Source organism: Natrix helvetica (assembly GCF_964273705.1).
Source record: "Natrix helvetica genome assembly, chromosome: 1".
NCBI classification, from domain to species: domain Eukaryota; kingdom Metazoa; phylum Chordata; class Lepidosauria; order Squamata; family Natricidae; genus Natrix; species Natrix helvetica.
This window is the reverse complement of record NC_138548.1, coordinates 182047222-182066984: the sequence shown is the minus strand read 5'-3', so window position 1 is coordinate 182066984 and position 19763 is coordinate 182047222. Positions and strand designations below refer to the sequence as shown.

Below are 19763 nucleotides of genomic sequence, written 5' to 3'. Positions count from 1 at the left end.
CAAACAGGTATTACACAGTGCTGAAGGAGGGGCAGATGAGACTGATTTATTATACTATCTTACATTTGGAAAAATAACAAATAATGTTCATGGTGTATGTATGTATGTATGTATGTATGTATGTATGTATGTATGTATGTATGTATCAGTGGTGGGTTTCAAATTTTTTTAGAACCTCTTCTGTAGGTCTGACCTGCTTTGTGGGAGTGGCTTGCCAGCCATGTGACTGGGTGGGAGTGGCTTGGCAGTCATGTGACTGGGTGGGCATGGCCAACTTATAAAATGTGGTGAAACTCACTTAACAACGCTCTTGCTTAGCAACCAAAATGTTGGCTCAGAAACTCTGGCATTTGAAGCACGCAAGTCTTAAGGGCTGTCAGGTTGCAAGACCCTTGCACCCCTAACCCTTTAGAAAAAAAACCCAGGGGTGTTCAAACTTGACAGCTTTAAGACTTGTGGACTTCAACTCCCAGAATTCCTCCTCTCGCTCTTCATCTTGATGATGTGTGGACGGGCAAGGGGGAGGGAGCTGGAACCGGTTCTAAATGGCACTGTAGATTTGTGGAACCTCTTCTATAGAAGAGGTTAGAACTGGCAGGAACCCACCCCTGGTATGTATGTATGTATGTATACATACATGCTAGATACAACAGTAGCCCTTCTGCAACATTTAATAAAACACGATGCTATGCAGAAATGTTCAATTATATCACCTTGCCAGGAATATGTGTCAAATAGATAGAAAACAAAACTCACCATCTTCATACTGCTTTTTTCTGGTCGTGCTTTTATCAAGAGAACCATCTAAGAAACCCTTTCCAATTTCTGCCCAGATCTGAAATAGAAATAATTAATAATAATCTTTCTTAGTTTATTGTTAAGTATTTATTTCAGTCTTACCAGAATATTAAATATGGGTTTCTGTAGTAAGGTAAGGCTGATGCTAAAAGGGAAGTGATTAATAACTGCCTCACTTAACAACATAAATTTTGGGTTCAATTGTGGTCATAAATCAAGGACTACCTGTTCTATGATGGCTTCATAGACTGTCTATTCTGTTAATTACAAGAACAGAGGGACTTCCTCACACATGTACAGTACTTATTCCAATTTTTAGAAAGTATCTTCATGAGTTTCAAAATACTATAGGACAATTACATATATTAATTATAAGTATTTTAGATATTACATTTAAGGTCTAAGATGAAACTGAAGATAACTTTGGTATAGAGCAGGCTTATTCAGAAAGAAGGCAGTGAAATTGCACATTGTCTACCATTTTAGTTTTAGATGGCTTGTTTTTGTTTTTACTCGCACTTAAATCTGCACATGGTTTGCTCTGAATGATCAGACTTTAAGAAAATATTTCTCAGCTCAGTGGATTAAGGATCCTCATTGAAAAGTGCTTAATGCAGATATTCCACTACAAGCAAGGTATGCAGCAATGTCCCACAAGTCAGGCTATCTAAGCCTCTTTTAAGAACTGAAATCTAAATTTCCTTTAAGATGAACTTAGCCTCTGGTGACCACATGTACATTCCATGTTGGTTTTCTTGGCAACAATATAGAAATGGTTTTCCATTTTTAAAAAATTTCTCAGCCAAGTCTGCAGCCTGGGAATTTCCTTGTGGCTTCCATCCAAGGTCCAATTCAGCTTAGATTTTTCAAGATCAGCCAAGATCAGCTAAGTAGCGTTACCCACTTATTCAATAACTGAAGGAAATTAGCAAAGCTATGTCTTTGAGCCCATGCCTTTCTACGCACAGCTATGCGATTTGTCTCCCTGTGGTAGAAAATGGAACGGAAGATAACATTCCTGCCTCTTCTTTTTGCAGACTTACCACATCATGGTTCCTACGAAATCGGATGACTTCCTGGTCATCTTCAAACCTGCTGCCCATAGCAGTCTGTGTAACAGCCTTCATTGCAAAACCTAACATATGCTGACTGAGAGGCACATGTTGAGACTCAGGGAAGGTTAGCCATTTTGTTAGCAATTCTTCTGACAGCTTAAACAAAAGAAATAAATGTGTCAATCTATTTATCCCTATGCATTCCTATAAAATTAAATATTATTACATGGCCCGTTGAATAGAAAAGGAGGCCAATGCCTTTTAAACTATTCTGATGAAATCCATCTTTACTCACAATGCCTGTTTAGCATTGAGCTACTGTTATAATGTCTCCCATCTAGTGGTACTTTGGGAAAGGTGCAATGATTCTTAAGGCATGCAGAGAGCATCTGTGCAATTACAGACCTCTAGTAATTGTACTGGACATAGCTGGACATTTGATCTGTTTGATCAAAATGTTGAGGGGCATGGAGATGTTTCCCCCAAGAAAAGTAACTGGAAATGCCAACTGCAGAGGTTCTGAATCTTTGTGATACCACAACTTATAAAAATGAACTTGGTGACCCACATGTCATGAATAAAGCTTGATTAGGATTAGGGATGGGCAAGTAATATATTGTTGTTATTATTTATTTATGTAAATATTAAATATATGATTGCCACCCTCTCTCATAGACTCTTGACAATACAAAACAATAAAAACAGGTAAAGACATACAACCCCCACAGGCAAACTGGACTAAAACAATAAAACAGTAACAATTCAAATCCGGGCCCCCACAACCAATCAACTACAGGTATAGGAACAAAGATTAGTCTTTTAGGAAGCCCAGGAGAGGAGGCATTGTATGTATCTCCAGTAGGGGGATGTAGTTCCCAAAGATGGGGTCTATGACAGAGAAAGCATGCTTCCTCAGTCCCATAAAATTACAACATTTAAGAGACATGGAGTATATCCATTTATCAGAATGTACCAGCCAGGCAGAAAAAGAGATGCATGGTCTGTGTCATACACAACTTCGTACATAACAACAAGCACCCTCACTTACAAATGGACTTGCCAATAACTCAGCTCAAGTCACAATGCTGACAAAGTCACATTGGGATTTGGCAATTATTATTTACATTGCTGCATTTTGTACCACATGTAGATTCCAGGTAGTCTTCCTCTGTAGAGTGCATTGTAATAATCTAATTATAACATGACCGGTGTAGGAGTAACTATCTAAGCAGTCTTAGGTCAAGAAAAGATGCAACCAGGAGATGAAATGTGCAAGAGCTCTCCTGGCCACAGCTGCCACCTGTTCTTTGAGCAATAGCTGCAAGTCCAGAAGGACCTCCTGCCAACTTGTGCACTACTCTGGTCTGGAATGGGGAAATGCTGTCCCCCATAAGGCCAATGATAAAAATGTCCCATATCCCAAGGGCCAGACAGCTCAAGACCCACTCAATTTTGTCAGGATTGAGCTGAAATATTTTCCATGCCCTCTAGACCCAAACAGTCTCCAGACACTGGGTCAGTATATCAACAGCTTCACCTGCACAGCCCAGCCTTGAGATATAAAGCTGAGTATAGTGATAACGCTGAACCCCAACCTGATTGATGACCTCACCCAAGTGTTTCATGTAGATCAGGGTGTCAAAATCTATTTCTTTCAGAGTCGCATCAGGGTTGTGCTTGACCTTAGGGGACTGGGGTGGGTACAGCCAGAGTGGGTGTGGCCAATTCAACATCACTCGTGTCGGGGGCGCCTGCGGTGGCCCGAGCACTGTGTCAACGAAAACAGGCTCCAGAGCTCCATTTTTGGCTGTAACGGCCTCCTGCAACCCTCTGCCAGTGAAAACAGAGCTTGCAAGGGCCACCCGTGGCCCTTCAAAGCTGTTTTCGCTGGCAGAGGCCCCGCAGGCTGGTCCTTCACTGTTTCCAGGGTGGCCCCACAGGCCAGATCTAAGCACCCCTTGGGCTGAATCTTGCCCCCGGGCCTTGAGTTTGATATCCCTGATGTAGATATTAAACAGGACAGGGGAGAGTATCAAGCCCACCAATGGGAGGCGGTGGGTACATCTTCTCTTTCCCTAACAACAGTGACTGAAACCAACCACTGAGGAAGAAGGTGAATCACTGCAGCACAGTGCCATCTACTCCTAACCTCCACAGCCAGTTCAGAAAATACCTTGGTCAATAGTATTGGAAGCCACTAAGAGGTCAGTGCACATCTCCATTTCTGCTCTGCCAAGGGTCATGACAAGAGTAACCTGCCTTGCTCCATACCATGCCTTGATATGAAACCCAACTGGCACAAGTCTAGATATACTATTTATTTTCAAAAATTAAATTTTAAGTGACAGACTGTGAAGGTTTTCAAATTACAACTTCTCACAATGAGCTTGTGCAAGGGAATTAAGGCAAACCCAATTTTTCAACAGCACTGTTTGCCTGTGCAATCCTTATCATGTTTACATGTTTAATATTAATAGTAGTAGGGTCATGGATGCAATCCCAAAACATCTCAAGCATTACTTGCATACCATTGGCATTGAGAAAATCACCACCAGTCATTTGCAAAACGCAGCTTTACTTGGAACAGTTTACATCCCAATGACACTGTTAGCGCCCTCACACACCTGCCTTTTGCAGATCCTTGGGAAGGATTTGATAAGTGAATAAAAAAGCTAAATCCAGTCTAAACATCTGCTTGATTGTGTGACCAACCATAATATTAAATGTACATACCAGGGGTGTCCAAACTTGGGAACTTTAAGACTTGTGGACTTCAACTCCCAGAATTCCCCAGCCAGCCATGCTGGCTCGGGAATTCTGGGAGTTGAAGTCCACAAGACTTAAAGTTCCCAAGTTTGGACACCCCTGGTATATACCAACTGATTCTCAGCATCTCTGGATGATTCACAGCAAAAATTACAGCATAATAAATATGACATAAAAATAAATAAAAAGCCAATTGTTTTTAGTTTGGAAAATATAAGCGCTGCTAAAATCCATTGTGTGACAGAGATTGGGGGGGGGGGGAACAGTAGCAGCCATCTTCATTCAAGTTTTAATTTAACATGTCCTGAAAACACAGGAAAAATATGAAATGGAAATGCAGAGATAAGATTTAATACTGGGGATTCACTTCTGAGAAAGCTGAATGCTTACACAAGGTAAACAACTTTCAAAAACCGGAAAACATCTGATTCTGCTCCACGCATCATGGCCTTCTAAAGAGATTATTCTGACTCATTTATCACCCTAGAAAAAACCCTCCCATACACCTGAGCAAAACTCTGCCCTCAGATGAAGCTATTCACCTTTTGGATGACAGGAAAGTTACTCGGCAGCAGCTTGGTGACACCATTTTCATACAGTTTTTTCCTCAAGCAGCTCTCAGCCATGTCTCCACCCAGGCCAGACTGATACTGCAACAAGGACTTTAACATCGTTTCAAAGGGGTCCGCTGAAAGAGAGAGTGAAAATGCAATCAATCCCTTCACCATGGTTCCCAGCCATGGCTTATGCTGGAAAGGAGGAGGTTAGGAAACATTGCTCTAAATCTGTCAAATTAGTTCAGAGGCTTACAGTTAGTTACATGGGTGGGTGCTAAGTATTGGTACTTAAAATATCGATTTTTCTTCAAAAGCAATAACACAAGAAGATGCAGAACTCTGTACCCATATCTTTGTTCCTGGATATTGTCCAAATCTCCAAATAACCATTTTTGTCAAGTCACACACGCTTACAGCTTCTTCTAATCCCTCTGCAGAAAGGGAGAAGTACAATTTGTGGCCTCAGAGTAAGAAAGTGAGTGCCTGATTAGGAACGGAAAGCCTCAAGCAATGTAGAACTAGTCTCTCCAGGAAGAATCAGTAAGAACTTGGCAAGACCCACAGAAGTTCATTTTTATTTTAATAACCCCCCCCACCCCTTGCTTCAATGACATAATGTAACTTTTGCCAGATCGCTAAGGGAGTTTTTCCTTAAAGTATGTTTTTCATCCATATTGAACAAAGCAGAAGCCCAACCAGAGCTTCATGCCAACTGGACCAGCTCCAGGTTATAGTGATTATGTAGCTCACTTTGCCTGCTGACAATCTTTGCCCAGTACTATCAGATGCTCAGAGATTCTCAACCATCTGTGGTCCAGGGAAATTTGCAAAAATGCTACAAGTTTATAAAGCTGGTGATAATATGTCTCTCACGAGAAGCAGTGGTAGAGAAGTTTAACCACAGGTAAACCTCTCTTCTAAGGGACACGGTGGCTCAGTGACTAAGATGGTGAGCTTGTCAATCAGAAAGGTCGGCGGTTCGAATCCCTAGTACCATGTAACAGTGAGCTCCCATTACTTGTCCCAGCTTCTGCCAACCTAGCAGTTTGAAAGCATGTAAAAATGCAAGTAGAAAAATAGGGACCACCTTTGGTGGGAAGGTAACAGCATTCTGTGCACCTTCGGCATTTAGTCATGCTGGCCACATGACCATGGAGACGTCTTTGGACAGCGTAGCTCTTTGGCTTTGAAATGGAGATGAGCACTGCCCCCTGGAATAGGAAACAACTAGCACATATGTGCGAGGGGAACTTTTATCTTTACCTTAAACCTCTCTTCTGAGGATCACAGAGGTTGCAAATCACCAGTGGATGTATCAAAAGGCACAGATGTTCTCAGGCTGGCCTTAAGTTTCAGTCCTTTATTATCTCTTACTAAAAGAAAAGATTTTCACAGACCCAAAATACATTACAAACCTAGGTGGAAATATCTGTAATGGAATGTGGTAGATAATCTTGGGGGAATGAAGGAAAGAGATGCTGGCTAGAGAACAATCAGACAAGAGAGGGAAGACCTTGCTGGCTGTGGCTTAACAGTCAGAGGAAGAAACTTTGAAAGGATCACCCTAATTGATCAGACAGCTAAAAGTGGCAGCAAGAAGTTTGTACCTTCAGATTTGCAAGATTCTGTCAATGCGTAGCCTTACAATAAAATAGATTTAGCTCACCTAGTTGTGTTTCCTCTCTGGTTTACACAGAAGGCCTGACAATACCTCAGCTGCCAGGCTAACCCTGAGTGTTTCAGACACACTTGCAGCTCACAGCTTGGGACACTGCATCAATAATGGTTGCATACAAGCTATTTCAAAATGTATGTGCAATCACACTGTATATATTTGGCAGAAATGCTTGAGTTTCCTACTGCATTAATTACAGGGTATGTGATGCTAATCCTAATGAACTTAAAGACATCCTTATTTTAACCGAGAACAAATTGCGTTACACTAAATTACAACAAAGTGTTACTGCAGCCAGAACTAGAAGAATCCAAAAGGGGTCGTTGTGTGACCCAGCTCTGCCTTATCAAATATTCTGGTCTACCATCCACCATTATTACTAAACATAATATCTATTTAACAGAATACCTTGCAATCATAATCTTGTTGATTTCCCCCCCTCTGAATATCTTTGGAAGAGGGGGGACAAAATCAAGGCCATCTGATAAAGCTCCTGATGAGTAGGATTGACAAAAACAGTTTACTGAATCACCTACTGCACAAGTGTAAGCAAGGCATAGTAGTCAAAGTACTAAAATAGGAATAGGAAGACTTGGGTTCAAGTCCACTCTCAACCATTGGATCTTACTGGGCCAATTGCTCTCTCTCACAGGGCTATTATTGTGGCAATAAAATGAAAAGTGATTTTCATGTAAACTGAGCTCCATTAGGAAAGGCAGGGTGTAAATCCAGCAAATTAATAAAATAGATGCATTCCGTTAGAAAACTACTTTGTCTCTGCTTCTATAAAATGAGCTAGATATCCAACCTATTCAATAAGATGCAGCAGCCGCCATAGAAACCTCTGCAGAATTTTGTATGATTTACATCTTAGTATAAATGTGTAGAACTACACTATTGAGCTGTTTTATTCTTCCTTCTTGGCAGTTTGCTATGTAAATGCTCAAGTGTTCTTTAAATGTGTGACTCAAAGAAAGAAAGGGGGGAACCCTCTATTCTCTAGGTGTTGTTGACTTCCACCCACTCTCAAGCCAAGTATAATAAAAGCAGCATGGTGCAAAATAAAAGCATGCATTAAACAAGGGAGCTTGGCAAGTGGTTGGCAACAGAAGGCAAATATGCCATGAGTAATATGAACCTAAAAATCACACAAAATCCAGGAAAGATATCCTGCAGAGCACATGCTGCAATCTCTGGAGGCTGAAATCAATTCTAAACTACTTAAAACAATTTGTGCTTCTATTACTTCTACTGCTTAATATTTGTCTAATTCTCTTTGCTTGAAGCCCAATATACAAATAGCAGAGTTACAATTCAGGATTTTCATCATCATCAATAGAGAGAGAACAATAAAAAGCCACAACAGCACAGTAGCAAAACAGCTATCAACAAAAGAATGTTGAATTAGTAGAGGTTAAAAAACCTCCATAATGGATGCAACACAAAGATATGGTGCATACCTTTACATTTGTGTATTCCAGGAAGAAATATATATTCTTTCTTTTAAAATATATATTTAGTCTGTTGTATGGATTGAGTTTGGAAAGATGGACAAGACATGAAAAGCAATTTAGAGTTCAATTTGAAGGAGGGAGGGAAGTAGGGAGGAGAAGGAGGGTCTGAGGGAAGTCCTGCCTTAGCACTTGGCCACCTCAGGTGCCCCTGATACGAGTGACATTGAACTGGCCATGCCTCCTGCACCCCCCCCCCCCACAACCTGAGGTCAAATAAACCCCTGATGCGGTCCTCAATGAAATCGAGTTTCACACCCCTTGTCCAAGGAGAACATGGAGAAGAGATTGCAGGTGAGAAGGAAGGAAACATGAGAAAGAAACTCAAAATAACCTTGGTTTTGCTTGATTACCATATTTATAGAGCCATAAAAAATCCATAGTTTTTTATGGGATGAGTCAGAAAAGAACTTGGACAGGTTGTCAATATTTTTCATTCTCTACTATCACAATCCACAGCATTCCTGGTAACCTTCTTGTGCCTGTTTCTTGAACTGATCTGAATTACAGGATTGAAAACATGAGAGGAAGAGGAAGTTTCAATTTTCTCAATAAGAATTTATCCCACCAGTTGTCCCTTCATGTAATCCCAGTCCGTATTATAGTTGCTATAAACTGATGTCCCTTCCAAACTGCTTCAAGCTTCACTCCTCAGTTATACAGCATATTTATACTATTAAATTACTCATCACAATGCCAAATTGGACGTTTTCCTTCTTAGGCAGGTCAGTGAGAAAGATTAAAAATGGAAGTTAGAAAGACATCATATGCTCTCTTTTTGCATTTATTTTTCAGAGAAAGGGAAAATGTAAATCAGGAAGCTTTAAGGCTGTGAAACCTATTAAACACCTATTTGATGAAAAAACTATTTTTCATTATAAAAAAATCCCAGAATCCCTGATCTAAAGGCAAAGCTCTAGCAGCAGAAAGTTCCCTGTGTTTGAGTGAAGCTTTTTTCTTTGCTTTTAATCTCTTACTGAGCCCCATCTGGTTCTCATGGAACACTAGGGTAGGATTACAGAGAGCACAATTTGAAAAACTGTAAACATAGCCAGGCAAAAAACCAAAAATCATTATATTTGCCATCCTTTAGGGAGGCCAGAAATCAACAGGGAATGGCATCTAGGGACCATAGTGTGTTCACTTCCAGTTGGGGGAGGAGACACCAAGAAAGGAAAGCAAAACAAATGAGGAACCAACCATACAATCCCTTGAAGCATCCTGATGCTGTGGAGACATTCAAGAGTGCCCCAACTTCACTTGAGTGCAGCCTTTGCATTTGGAAAAGTCCCGGGTTTTAGTATTGATCCCATTCAAAGAATACAGGTTACTGTTATCATCACTTATAAAAAAAACCAACATTATTCCAATTTAAGTTTTATAATATCTTTCTGTCAGTAGACTAGTTTCATAGACTTTTTCCAATGTTGTTCTATTATCACATTCAGCTGGAATAAAATTCTGCTGCTTTTGAACCTATTCCTTTCCTCCCCTAGGAGGATGTAGTCAAGGTTAGACTAAGGATAGGGCAAGAAAAAAAACGGTGCCAGAACTAGTCTCCTTGTGGGGGGAAGAATTTCTCTTTCAAACTCAATTATCCTCCAATCAATGATATTGTTTTTAGAGATAAAACAGCATGATGTTTCAAAAGACCAGATAACTACATGTGCATACTTGTACAAGAGACGAAAGGTACCTATAATAGGTACCCTTTTCCAAGATAATTATCTGAAAATGTCCTTCTTTCTCAAAATTCTACAAAGCCCTTAGCCTTGGGCATGCATATTGCTGCAAGCTTTCATGCTGATGGAAACACAAAACACAAGAGAGCGCGCAAATAATGACTTCTGTTTTCAATTTTGCCTTTCTATCTCATTTCTTCATTTTCCCCCCCAGACTGTAAGCTCCTTCGGGACAGCCACCTGTATCTTTTGCTTCTTGAACTCTGTAAAACTGCTTACCAGCCAACTTTTTCTGGTCAATCTTAATGCTCTGTTGCTCCAAAGTTATAGAAAACGGAAACAAATTATGTGATGCGTTCTGTACAATCCATAGAAGAGGTGAGAGAAGAAATACAACAAAAAGACTTTCGAGCATGAGAGGGAGGAGGAGTTCCAATTTCAGAGAGGATCTGCACAGCCAAACAAATCTACTAGTTGTGAGGACAGCAGAATGACCGTTGTCTTACCTGAACGGTCGTTCTCATGGAGCTGCGGAGAGTACAAGGATGGTTAACACAGCCTGTTTGCCCATGGACTGAGTAGATTTTTCCCCTCTGGCCACGCCTCCTTTGCCTCTTCTGGCTCAGTTTTAAAAACGAGGTCTTGTCCGACGAAGACGTTCTCAGCTCACACCTGTGCAAAGATACAATCTCGGAGCTAAACAATCACCCTGGGTGGGTCTTGTACTCTCCGCAGCGCCATGAGAACGACCGTTCAGGTAAGACAACGGTCATTCTCCATAGCGCTGCTTGGAGAGTCCAAGGATGGGACATGCCCAAGCTATTGTGTCCCAGGGCGGGAAGAAGAGACATTGTCCGGAGCCTCAATAACCTTCTGTAATACTCTACGGCCAAAGGAGGCTTCGGCAGAGGCAAAGGAATCGATCTTGTAGTTTCTAATGAAAGCCGTGGGAGACGCCCACGTGGCTGCTCTGCAAATGTCCAAAATAGATGCTTGAGTCGCCCAGGCCGCGGTCGTGGCCGCACTTCTGGTGGAATGTGCCGTTACACGAGGTGGAACCGGCTTGCCCTGAAGGTCATATGTCATCTTAATGCAAGCTCGCAGCCACCGACCTATGGTTGAAGATGACACCTTGCGACCCAGCGAGCCTGGTTGAAAAGACACAAAGAAGGCCTCGGAGTGCCTGATGTCCTTAGTCCGTTTCAGGTAAATGCGGACTGCCCTTCGTACGTCCAATTTGTGCCACCTGCGCTCCTTGGAGTGTTGAGGGCTGGGACAGAAATTCGGGAGGATAACCTCCTGAGACCTGTGAAAATGAGAATTCACCTTCGGCATGAAGGCGGGGTCTAACCGTAGGATGACCCTGTCTGGGTGGATGATGCACAGCTCTTCCTTGGCCGAGAAGGCCGCAATCTCAGATACTCTTCTGGCTGAAGTAATGGCTATGAGGAAGGCAGTCTTAAGAGTCAGATGTCGAAGAGATACCTTCCTCAAAGGTTCGAAGGGAGCCGCTGTCAATGCCTGCAGGACAAAGGGTAGGTTCCAGGTCGGGTACCTGTGCACCACCTGGGGTCGGATGTTGTAGGCCCCCTTCAAGAAGCTCTTGACCTGAGGATGGTGACTCAGGGATTGAGGTTGGTGTCTGGCTAAGATGGTGGATAATGCAGCCACCTGGCGCCTGAGAGTGGCTGGTGCCAGTCCTTTGTCCAAGCCCTCTTGTAGGAAGTCCAATAACTGAGGGATGGACGCTTCCACACTGTCAATGTCCCGTTTGCTGCACCAGGAAGAAAAGGCAGCCCAAGTCGCGTCATAAATGCGAGTAGTGGCCGGACGTCTGGAAGCTTGGATGGTTTTAATGACGTTGTCTGAGAGGCTCTGGTCCTTTAGGAGCTGCCCCTCAAGTGCCAGACGGCTAACTGCAACCATTGGGGCTCTGGATGGTTGATGGCCCCTTGACGCAAGGATACCTGGTCTGGAGGAATTCTCCACGGTTGCTCCACAGACAGATCGACTAGGTCCGCGAACCAGGATCTCCTGGGCCAATGTGGAGCCACCAGAATGAGCTCCGCCCCCTCCTTCAGCAGCTTGTAGATCACCTGCGGGATCAGAGGGAGGGGTGGAAACGCGTAAAGAAGCCCTGGAGGCCAGTTGGACCTCAGGGCATCCGTCCCCTCCGCTTGTGCTGACTTGTAGCGGGAGAAGAACCGCTGGAGCTGTGTGTTTGCCGCCGAGGCAAACAGGTCGACCTGTGGGAGACCAAACCTCCTTACCACCTGTGCGAACAGGTCCGGATGAAGTTGCCACTCCGAGTTGTCGATGGTCTGACGGCTCAACCAATCCGCACTCACATTGCTGGTTCCGGAGATGTGATCCGCCCTCAGCGACGCTAAGTGGATCTCTGCCCATCGTCCTATGGCCTCCGCCTCTGACATGAGTCTTTTGGAGTGGGTCCCTCCTTGTCGGTTCACGTGAGCCTTTGTGGCCACATTGTCGGTCAGTAGCAGAACGTGGAGCCCCTTCAGCTGTTCTGCAAATCTCTTCAGCGCAAGCCAGGCTGCCCTGAGTTCTAGCCAATTGATGCTCCGGGCTGCCTCCGCGCTGGACCACCTGCCTTGCACCAGCTGACCTTGGCAATGAGCCCCCCAACCGTAGAGACTGGCGTCGGTCGTTACCACGATCCTGTCGGGTTCTCTGAATAGGCAGCCCTTCTCCACTGCTCGAGACTGCCACCAACTCAGAGACCGAGTCACTCTTGGTGGGATGCGAACTTTCCTGGTGGAGTTGCTGGTCTTTGCTCTTTGCATTGGAAGTAAGAACCATTGCAGTTCCCTTGCATGAAGACGTGCCCAGGGAACTATGTTGAGGCAAGAAATCATGATCCCTAACAGTTGGGATAGCTGCACCACCTGCCAGGACCTGTTCCTGTGACACGACCGGATCCTGCTCCTGAGGTTGCGGATTCTTTCCGGAGACAGGGACACCTGGCAAGATACCGAGTCTATCATGGCGCCCAGGTGTTGTATGCGTGTGGCAGGAGTCAGGTTGCTTTTTTCCATGTTTACGGAAAAACCGTGGTCCTGTAAGGTGTGAACTGTGACGTTTACATCTCTCACCGCTTGCTGCTGAGTCCTTGAGTGGATGATGATGTCGTCCAGATAGCACTCCAGGCGGACTGGAAGCTTGCGCAGGTGGGCCGCCACAGCTGCAAGAAGCTTCGTGAACGTTCTGGGTGCAGAAGAAAGTCCGAACGGAAGCGCCCTGTATTGGAAGTGCTTTCCGTTGTAACACAAGCGCAGGAACTTCCTGTGTGCAGGATGGATGGGCACATGCAGGTACGCCTCCTTGAGATCGATGGAGGTGAGCAGATCCCCTTGTCGCGTGCAGCTTAGGATCGACTGGAGAGACTGCATTTTGAAGCGCTTGTAGGCCAGATGTCTGTTCAGGCGCTTCAGATCTAAAATGGCCCTCCACCCCCCTGAATTTTTGGGGACCAGGAAGAGAATGGAATAGAACCCCCTCCCTTCCTGTTCTGGAGGAACTGCCTCTATTGCGTTGATCTGCAGAAGATGATCTATCTCTGCCTGCATGAGAGCCCTCTTTACAGGGTTCTTGGATAGTGGGCAGCGAACAAAGGTCCGCGGAGGAGAGGATAGAAACTCCAAGGTTAGACCCCTCCTGATGGTATTTAAGACCCACTTGTCCGAGGTTGTTTCCTCCCAACGGTCTGCATAGAATTGCAGGCGGCCCCCGATGGGAGGAGACCCCAGACGGTCACTTCCCACGTCTAAACTGACGGTTGTGGGATCCCCCACGAAAGGGCTTCCGAAAGGACCCCTGATTGGATTGTCTGCCCCTGGAAGAAAAGTTGTTTCGTTCCTGGGACCTGTCAGAGGACTGGTTAAACTGTCTTTGGGAGGAATATGAAGAGGAGGAGGCCTGGGCACCTTCCTGTGCCCGAAAGGCCTGTTTCCTGAACGAGCCCTGACCTTTCCTGTCATGCTTCCTGAAGGTGGAAGGAAGGACCTTCCTCTTATCCTTTGTCTCAATTAGGAATTTCTCTAGGGAATCCCCAAAGAGGTTCTCTCCCTTGAATGGAGCTGAAGCCAGCTTCCACTTAGCCTTCATGTCCGCCTGCCAGTGCCGAAGCCAAAGCAGGTGGCGAGAAGTGATGTTGGACGCTAGTGCCCTGGAGGCGAATTTCGCTGCATGCAGGGATGCATCAGAGGCATATTCCACAGCCGTAATGATCTTGTTAAGATCATGTCGCCAACGAGATGCTTCAGATGGGGGCTGAGATCTGAGTTGGCGCAGCCATAATAGGGATGCCCTCGTAAAGAACGAGGCAGAAGTGGAGGTTTTGATCGCCCAGGCAGCCGCCTGGTGCGTTTTGAGACAAGCCTTTTCTGCCCTCTTATCCTCTGCCTTTAACCCTTCTAATAACTCGGCCGGGAGATTAGAATTAGAGGTCAGAGAGACCACAGGGGCATCCACTTCTGGAGGCTTCAATACATCCTCCAGCCTAGGTTCTAAGGGATACAATGATTTGTCTGCGCCACTGGGGTTGGCCAGGGTACCTGGCTGTGCCCATTGGCGCTGGATAACCTCCATGAACATGTCAGGGACTGGTATCAGTTCTGGGTCAGGGGTTGTTTCGCTGCCATGAGGTCCTGGGAAGTAGAGGGGACTTCCTTGTCCTTAGGTTTGGCACCAAGCTCAGTAGAGGCTCTGGCCTTGTGTAAGATGGACTTGAATAAGGATGGCTTAAAGAGACCATTGAAGGAGGGCTTGTCTGGAGGCATATCCTCATCCTCCGACAGAGCAAAGTCCTCAGCAGTCTCCTCCTCCCACGTAGACACCTCTGTGGTGATAGAAGTGCCCGGGGAATCGAGTACTCTGGTCCTCTTTTCCCCCAGGGGGCGAGTAGGCCTAGAGGCCTTGCCACCCCTGCCTTCCTGTAGTCTCATGGCTTCTACCACACCCTGGGAAATAGCCTGCGTGATGAGATCCCTCATCTCTGCTGACATAGCTGGGCCCTTGTCCTCTACAGGCCTGGATTGGGCATAGGCCTGTCCCCTGGCACCCCTAGGAGGATCTCTCTGATCCTCTGCATGAAAACAGCATTGAAAGGAGGGGATATCCTCCCTGACTGAAGAGCTAGGAGAACCTGGATAACCCAGAGAGGCTGCAGGGGATCCTGACATGGAATCCCTATCACAGAAGGATGGGGATCTATCCCCCATCTCCTCCCCCTGCTCTATCTCCCTCTGAATGCGTGGGGAAGGAACTGGCCCAGCCTCACTTGGTAAGGGTGCAGAGGGAACCTGGGGCCTAGCAGACTTGTCCTTTAGGGAGTCCTGCCCCTTGCCCCCTTGAATTTTGGGGGCCTTGCTCCCAGCTGAAGAGTGGGAAGCTTTCCCCCCAGCGCCCTTGTTTCCCTTTCTCCCTTGGCCTGAGGGATCTGGCCTACTGCGCTTTGCAGATGGCCCTGCCAGCTCCTCCCTTCGCTCCAAACCTTCATCAGCCATCCCTGGTTGATCTTGAGTCGAAGAGGTCGCTGCTGTGGGAAGGGCAGTGGACGCTGGCCCGACGGCTCCAGAAGCGTCTGCAGATTCAGTTGGGAGGCTGGATCAGGCACCAGGACACTCCTTGCCGCTTCCCCTTAGGTGTCTGGGGAACTTCAGGCTTGCTGGAGACCCAGGCAAGCCCTCGCAATCCTCTGTGGCTGTCTGCTTGAGGCGGAGAGGCTCTGCTGCTTGCTGCTGCTTCCGGACAGTAAAAAAGTCTCCAAAAAAATGGCCGCCGGTTCTTCTGCGCGCCAAAAGCCTCACTTAAGGGCCAGGCGCTTCCTATTGGCTGCAGCCGAAAAGCGTGCCAAAGCAGCGCTTTTCAAAATGGCCGCCGCTCTCCCGATCGGCAAAAGACGCCGTTTGGAAAGGCAAGGGCTTTTTTTAAAAGCCTCCTCTCCAAAGCGACCAGGGAAACACGGGGATTGCCGTCCTTCCCTGCGCTCGCCAGCAGACGCCGGACGAGCGGCCTCGCTTGTTCCCCCAGCTGCGACTAAGCAGCTGTGGAACCGATCGCTGCCTTAGCCTTACTTTAGTAAATCCTCTTCTTGGTAAAAAATAGAAAAAAAAGGAAAATAAAAAGTCAAAATAATAAAACCTGGGGAAAAATCCTAATAACAACTAAAAATCAACACATAAAATACTCTAAAATTACTATTGGAGAACCCAGCCTATTTGCTCAAAGCTGAGTGTTCCCCAAACTCGTCCTATCGGGCAGACTGAGTTTTTAAAACTGAGCCAGAAGAGGCAAAGGAGGCGTGGCCAGAGGGGAAAAATCTACTCAGTCCATGGGCAAACAGGCTGTGTTAACCATCCTTGGACTCTCCAAGCAGCGCTATGGAGAAAGGAAGCACTCACACATTCACAATGTCTGTTTGTCGGGGATGGGGGGGGGCTTCCTAAATCATTTCTCACATAATGCTTCACCTCAAAAGTAGTCTAGGAAATGTTTTTGAGAACTGTTAATTAAAAATATGTGCAACAACTTTAAGAAACAGGCTTGCCCAATAAAATTTCTAAGCTTTATTTGCATCTGAAAGGAAGGAACTGAAAGAGCAGACTTGCTAAATGTCACACTCCTTTGTTAAAGGCAAGAATCTGTTGAAAAGCATCATGAGAAATTTAACTGCTATGTGTTTTAGATTAGCACCTCTTAGCTGCAAAAAAAAAAAAAAACTATAGGGCTGCTAGCCCCCAAACTTTCATATCCTGCCAAGTGAGTGAAGGGACAGATGGGAGAGCTTTAATTCATAAGAATCACCAGAATTTAATGGAACAATACCCAACCCAACTCACCTCATAGAATTGCTGTTGTGAGGAAAATAGGATGCAGAAGTATTAAGTATGGTCACTGGTGTGTGTGTGTGTGTGTGTGTGTGTGTGTGTGTGTGTGTGTGTGTGTGTGTGTGTAATCTATTATTAATAATAATGTCAGTAAAAGAAAATAAATGTTGATCTTGTCATTCTTCACCGAACATAGAACCTTAAACTCTTATAATCAAAAGAATGGGTTTAGGTAAGGCAACTAAATTACTTCCTCCCCAAATACTCTAACCCAGTGTTAAATAAACTGTCAGCTCAGCCATAAAACACTTAAAAGGCCAAAAAATATTGACAGAGCTAAGAGAAGATACTAAGAGGTAAAGCAAAGGCTCTGGGAAGCAAGGCATAAGATAAACCCACAGAGGTAACGCTTAAGAAAAAAAAACCTGTATCCATGAAATGTTGCCTTAGTTTTCTCAAATACACATCTCTTACTACCTTTATTAACTCAAACTTCTGCCTTCCTCACCCTGCAATGTGCTATTATAGCTAATCACATAGTCTGCAGTGTATCTAATCACATGTACGCTGTAATTTGCACAACACTACAGGGGTTGCCTCTGGTACCTTAAAAAACAAAATGTGCTTTCATGAGATTGCATTTAAACCCCATTATGAAAGAACTGTATGAAAAAATTCCTTCTACACACAACACTACAGGGCAATCATATTTAGCCTATTATAGGCAGCAGGAGGGGGGGGGGGAAGCAAGCACATTGATTGAAACACAGGTAGTCCTTGATTTATAATTATTCAGTGACCAAAGTTACAATACTGAAAAAAGTGACTTAAAAGACTGGTTTTCACACTTACATCCATTGTAGTACAGGTAGTCCTTGACAATTCATTTAGTGACTGTTCAAAGTTACAACAGCACTGACAAAGTTGACATGACTATTTTCGATACTTATGACCATTGCAGCATCCCCAATTACATTTGGATGCTTGACAACTGGTTTATTTTTATGTTGGTTGAAGTGTCCTGGGTTCATGTGATCTCCTTTTGTGACCTTCTGACAAGCAAAGTCAATGGGAAAGATTCTGTCCTGCTCAATCACACGTAACTGTGGTTTAGTGAGTTTATTAATATTCCCCAGTAACTCCATTCACCTAAAATCCCAGAACTGTCCAAATTAAGTCCAGCCACAAGCAGACCAATGCTGGTCCACAAGCAATGGCCAAAAAGTCCAGGCAAACTGAAATCCACAACACAAGAGAGTTCAGGAGGGAAGAAAAGTCCAGAGTTTCAAAGTCAAGGCACAGTGTCAATTTACAGCGAGGCAGGAATCACAAAACAGATAGGTAGGAAACAAACATGTTCCCAGCATCATCTCTATCTGTCTGCTATGCTAAACAGCCAGCTTCCAGTGCAGCCCATCAAGAAGGGTGAGGCTTTCTCTTTACGAATAATCTGGCTGTCCTTCTCTGCTCCTGCCTTTTCTATGCCCTATGTCAGTGATGGCGAACCTGTGGCACACGGAGCCATTTGTCAGGGCACGCGAGGCGCTGCCCTGTCAGCTGGCCAGCGCGCATGCGCGCGCTGGCCAGCTGAGTTCACCTTTTTAAAAGCCATTTTTCACCCTCCCCAGGCTCCAGAGGCTTTATAGGAGCCTGTGGAGGGCGAAAAGAGCCTCCCCCCCCCCCCCGGAGGCCCTCCGGAGGCTTCAGGGACCATCCGGAGGCATCCCTGAAGCTTTTGGAACACTTAAAACAACCCTCCGAGCAAACCGGAAGTGACTTCCGGTTTGCTCGGAGGGTGGTTTTAAGCATTCCGAAGGCTTCAGGGACCGTCCGGAGGCTTCCCTGACGCCTTCGGAGCGCTTAAAACGACCCTCCGAGCAAACCGAAAGTCACTTCCGGTTTACTCGGAGGGTGGTTTTAAGCGCTCCGAAGGCTTCAGGGACCGTCCGGAGGCTTCCCTGATGCCTTCAGAGCGCTTAAAATGACCCTCCGAGCAAACCGGAAGTCACTTCTGGTTTGCTTGGAGGTTCGTTTTAAGCATTCCGAAGGCTTCAGGGAAGCCTCCGGATGGTCCCTGAAGCCTCCGGAGGGCCTCTGGGGGGGCGGGGGAGGCTCTTCTTGCCTTCCCCAGGCTCCTATAAAGCCTCTGGAGCCTGGGAAGGGCGAAAAAAGCATGTAAAAATAGGGGGTTCGCGCGTTGTACGCGCATGCGCACTGGGGGGTCATGCATTGCATTATGTGTGCGGCATGCCTGCACATGACCCCCCTGCGCTCCCCCCACTTGTGGCACGTGAGCCAAAAAAGGTTCGCCATCGCTGCCCTATGTGTTCTTGGCAATGTTCCCTCTAATTTTTTTTCAGTGTGTGCGGAAAAGTATAGTGTTTGAGCGGCACATTTTCATGCCTGAGCATCTGAATATTTTTCACAGATGTTTCACAGAGCAATTGATTTATATAGGATCCGAATTGGAATGGAAAAAATGGTTTTGTGCATGTGTGTGTGTGTTTGAGTGAGCGAGGGGTCCGGTAAGGAAACTGCGCCTATTTAAAAAAGGCAAATTATTGCAAACATGATCAGTCGAAGATAAGTATGGGGACAGGTTGGGCAGTAGAGAGAAAGTGATAAAAGAGTGGGAGAGAGGAAGAGAGGAAGAAAAAAGGGAAGAGAGACAGAAAGAGACAGAGAAGGAGAGAGAAAATGACAAAAGAGTGGGAAAGAAGGAGAGAGAAAGAGAAGAGAGACAAAGAGAAAGAGGATGAGAGAGACAGAGAGAGAAGAGAGGAAGAGGAAAGAGTAAGAGAGAACATCTCATTTCAACCCTGAGGTGCAAATATTCTCTTTGATTGGTAATTTTATTTGTCCATTTACTAT

The 19763-nt window shown here is 45.3% G+C and overlaps 1 protein-coding gene across 1 annotated transcript in view; it reads right to left on the bottom strand.

Moving 5' to 3' along the window:
• Positions 1-19763, bottom strand: part of CYP20A1 (cytochrome P450 family 20 subfamily A member 1) — a 37786-nt gene that overhangs the window by 11241 nt on the left and 6782 nt on the right. The window contains exons 4-6 of the mRNA XM_081938685.1: positions 5162-5307; positions 1842-2009; positions 757-835 (exon numbers count right to left, since the gene is read on the bottom strand). Of these exons, the coding sequence (XP_081794811.1) occupies positions 757-835; positions 1842-2009; positions 5162-5307 (393 nt within the window). The remainder of the gene's footprint in view (positions 1-756; positions 836-1841; positions 2010-5161; positions 5308-19763) is intronic.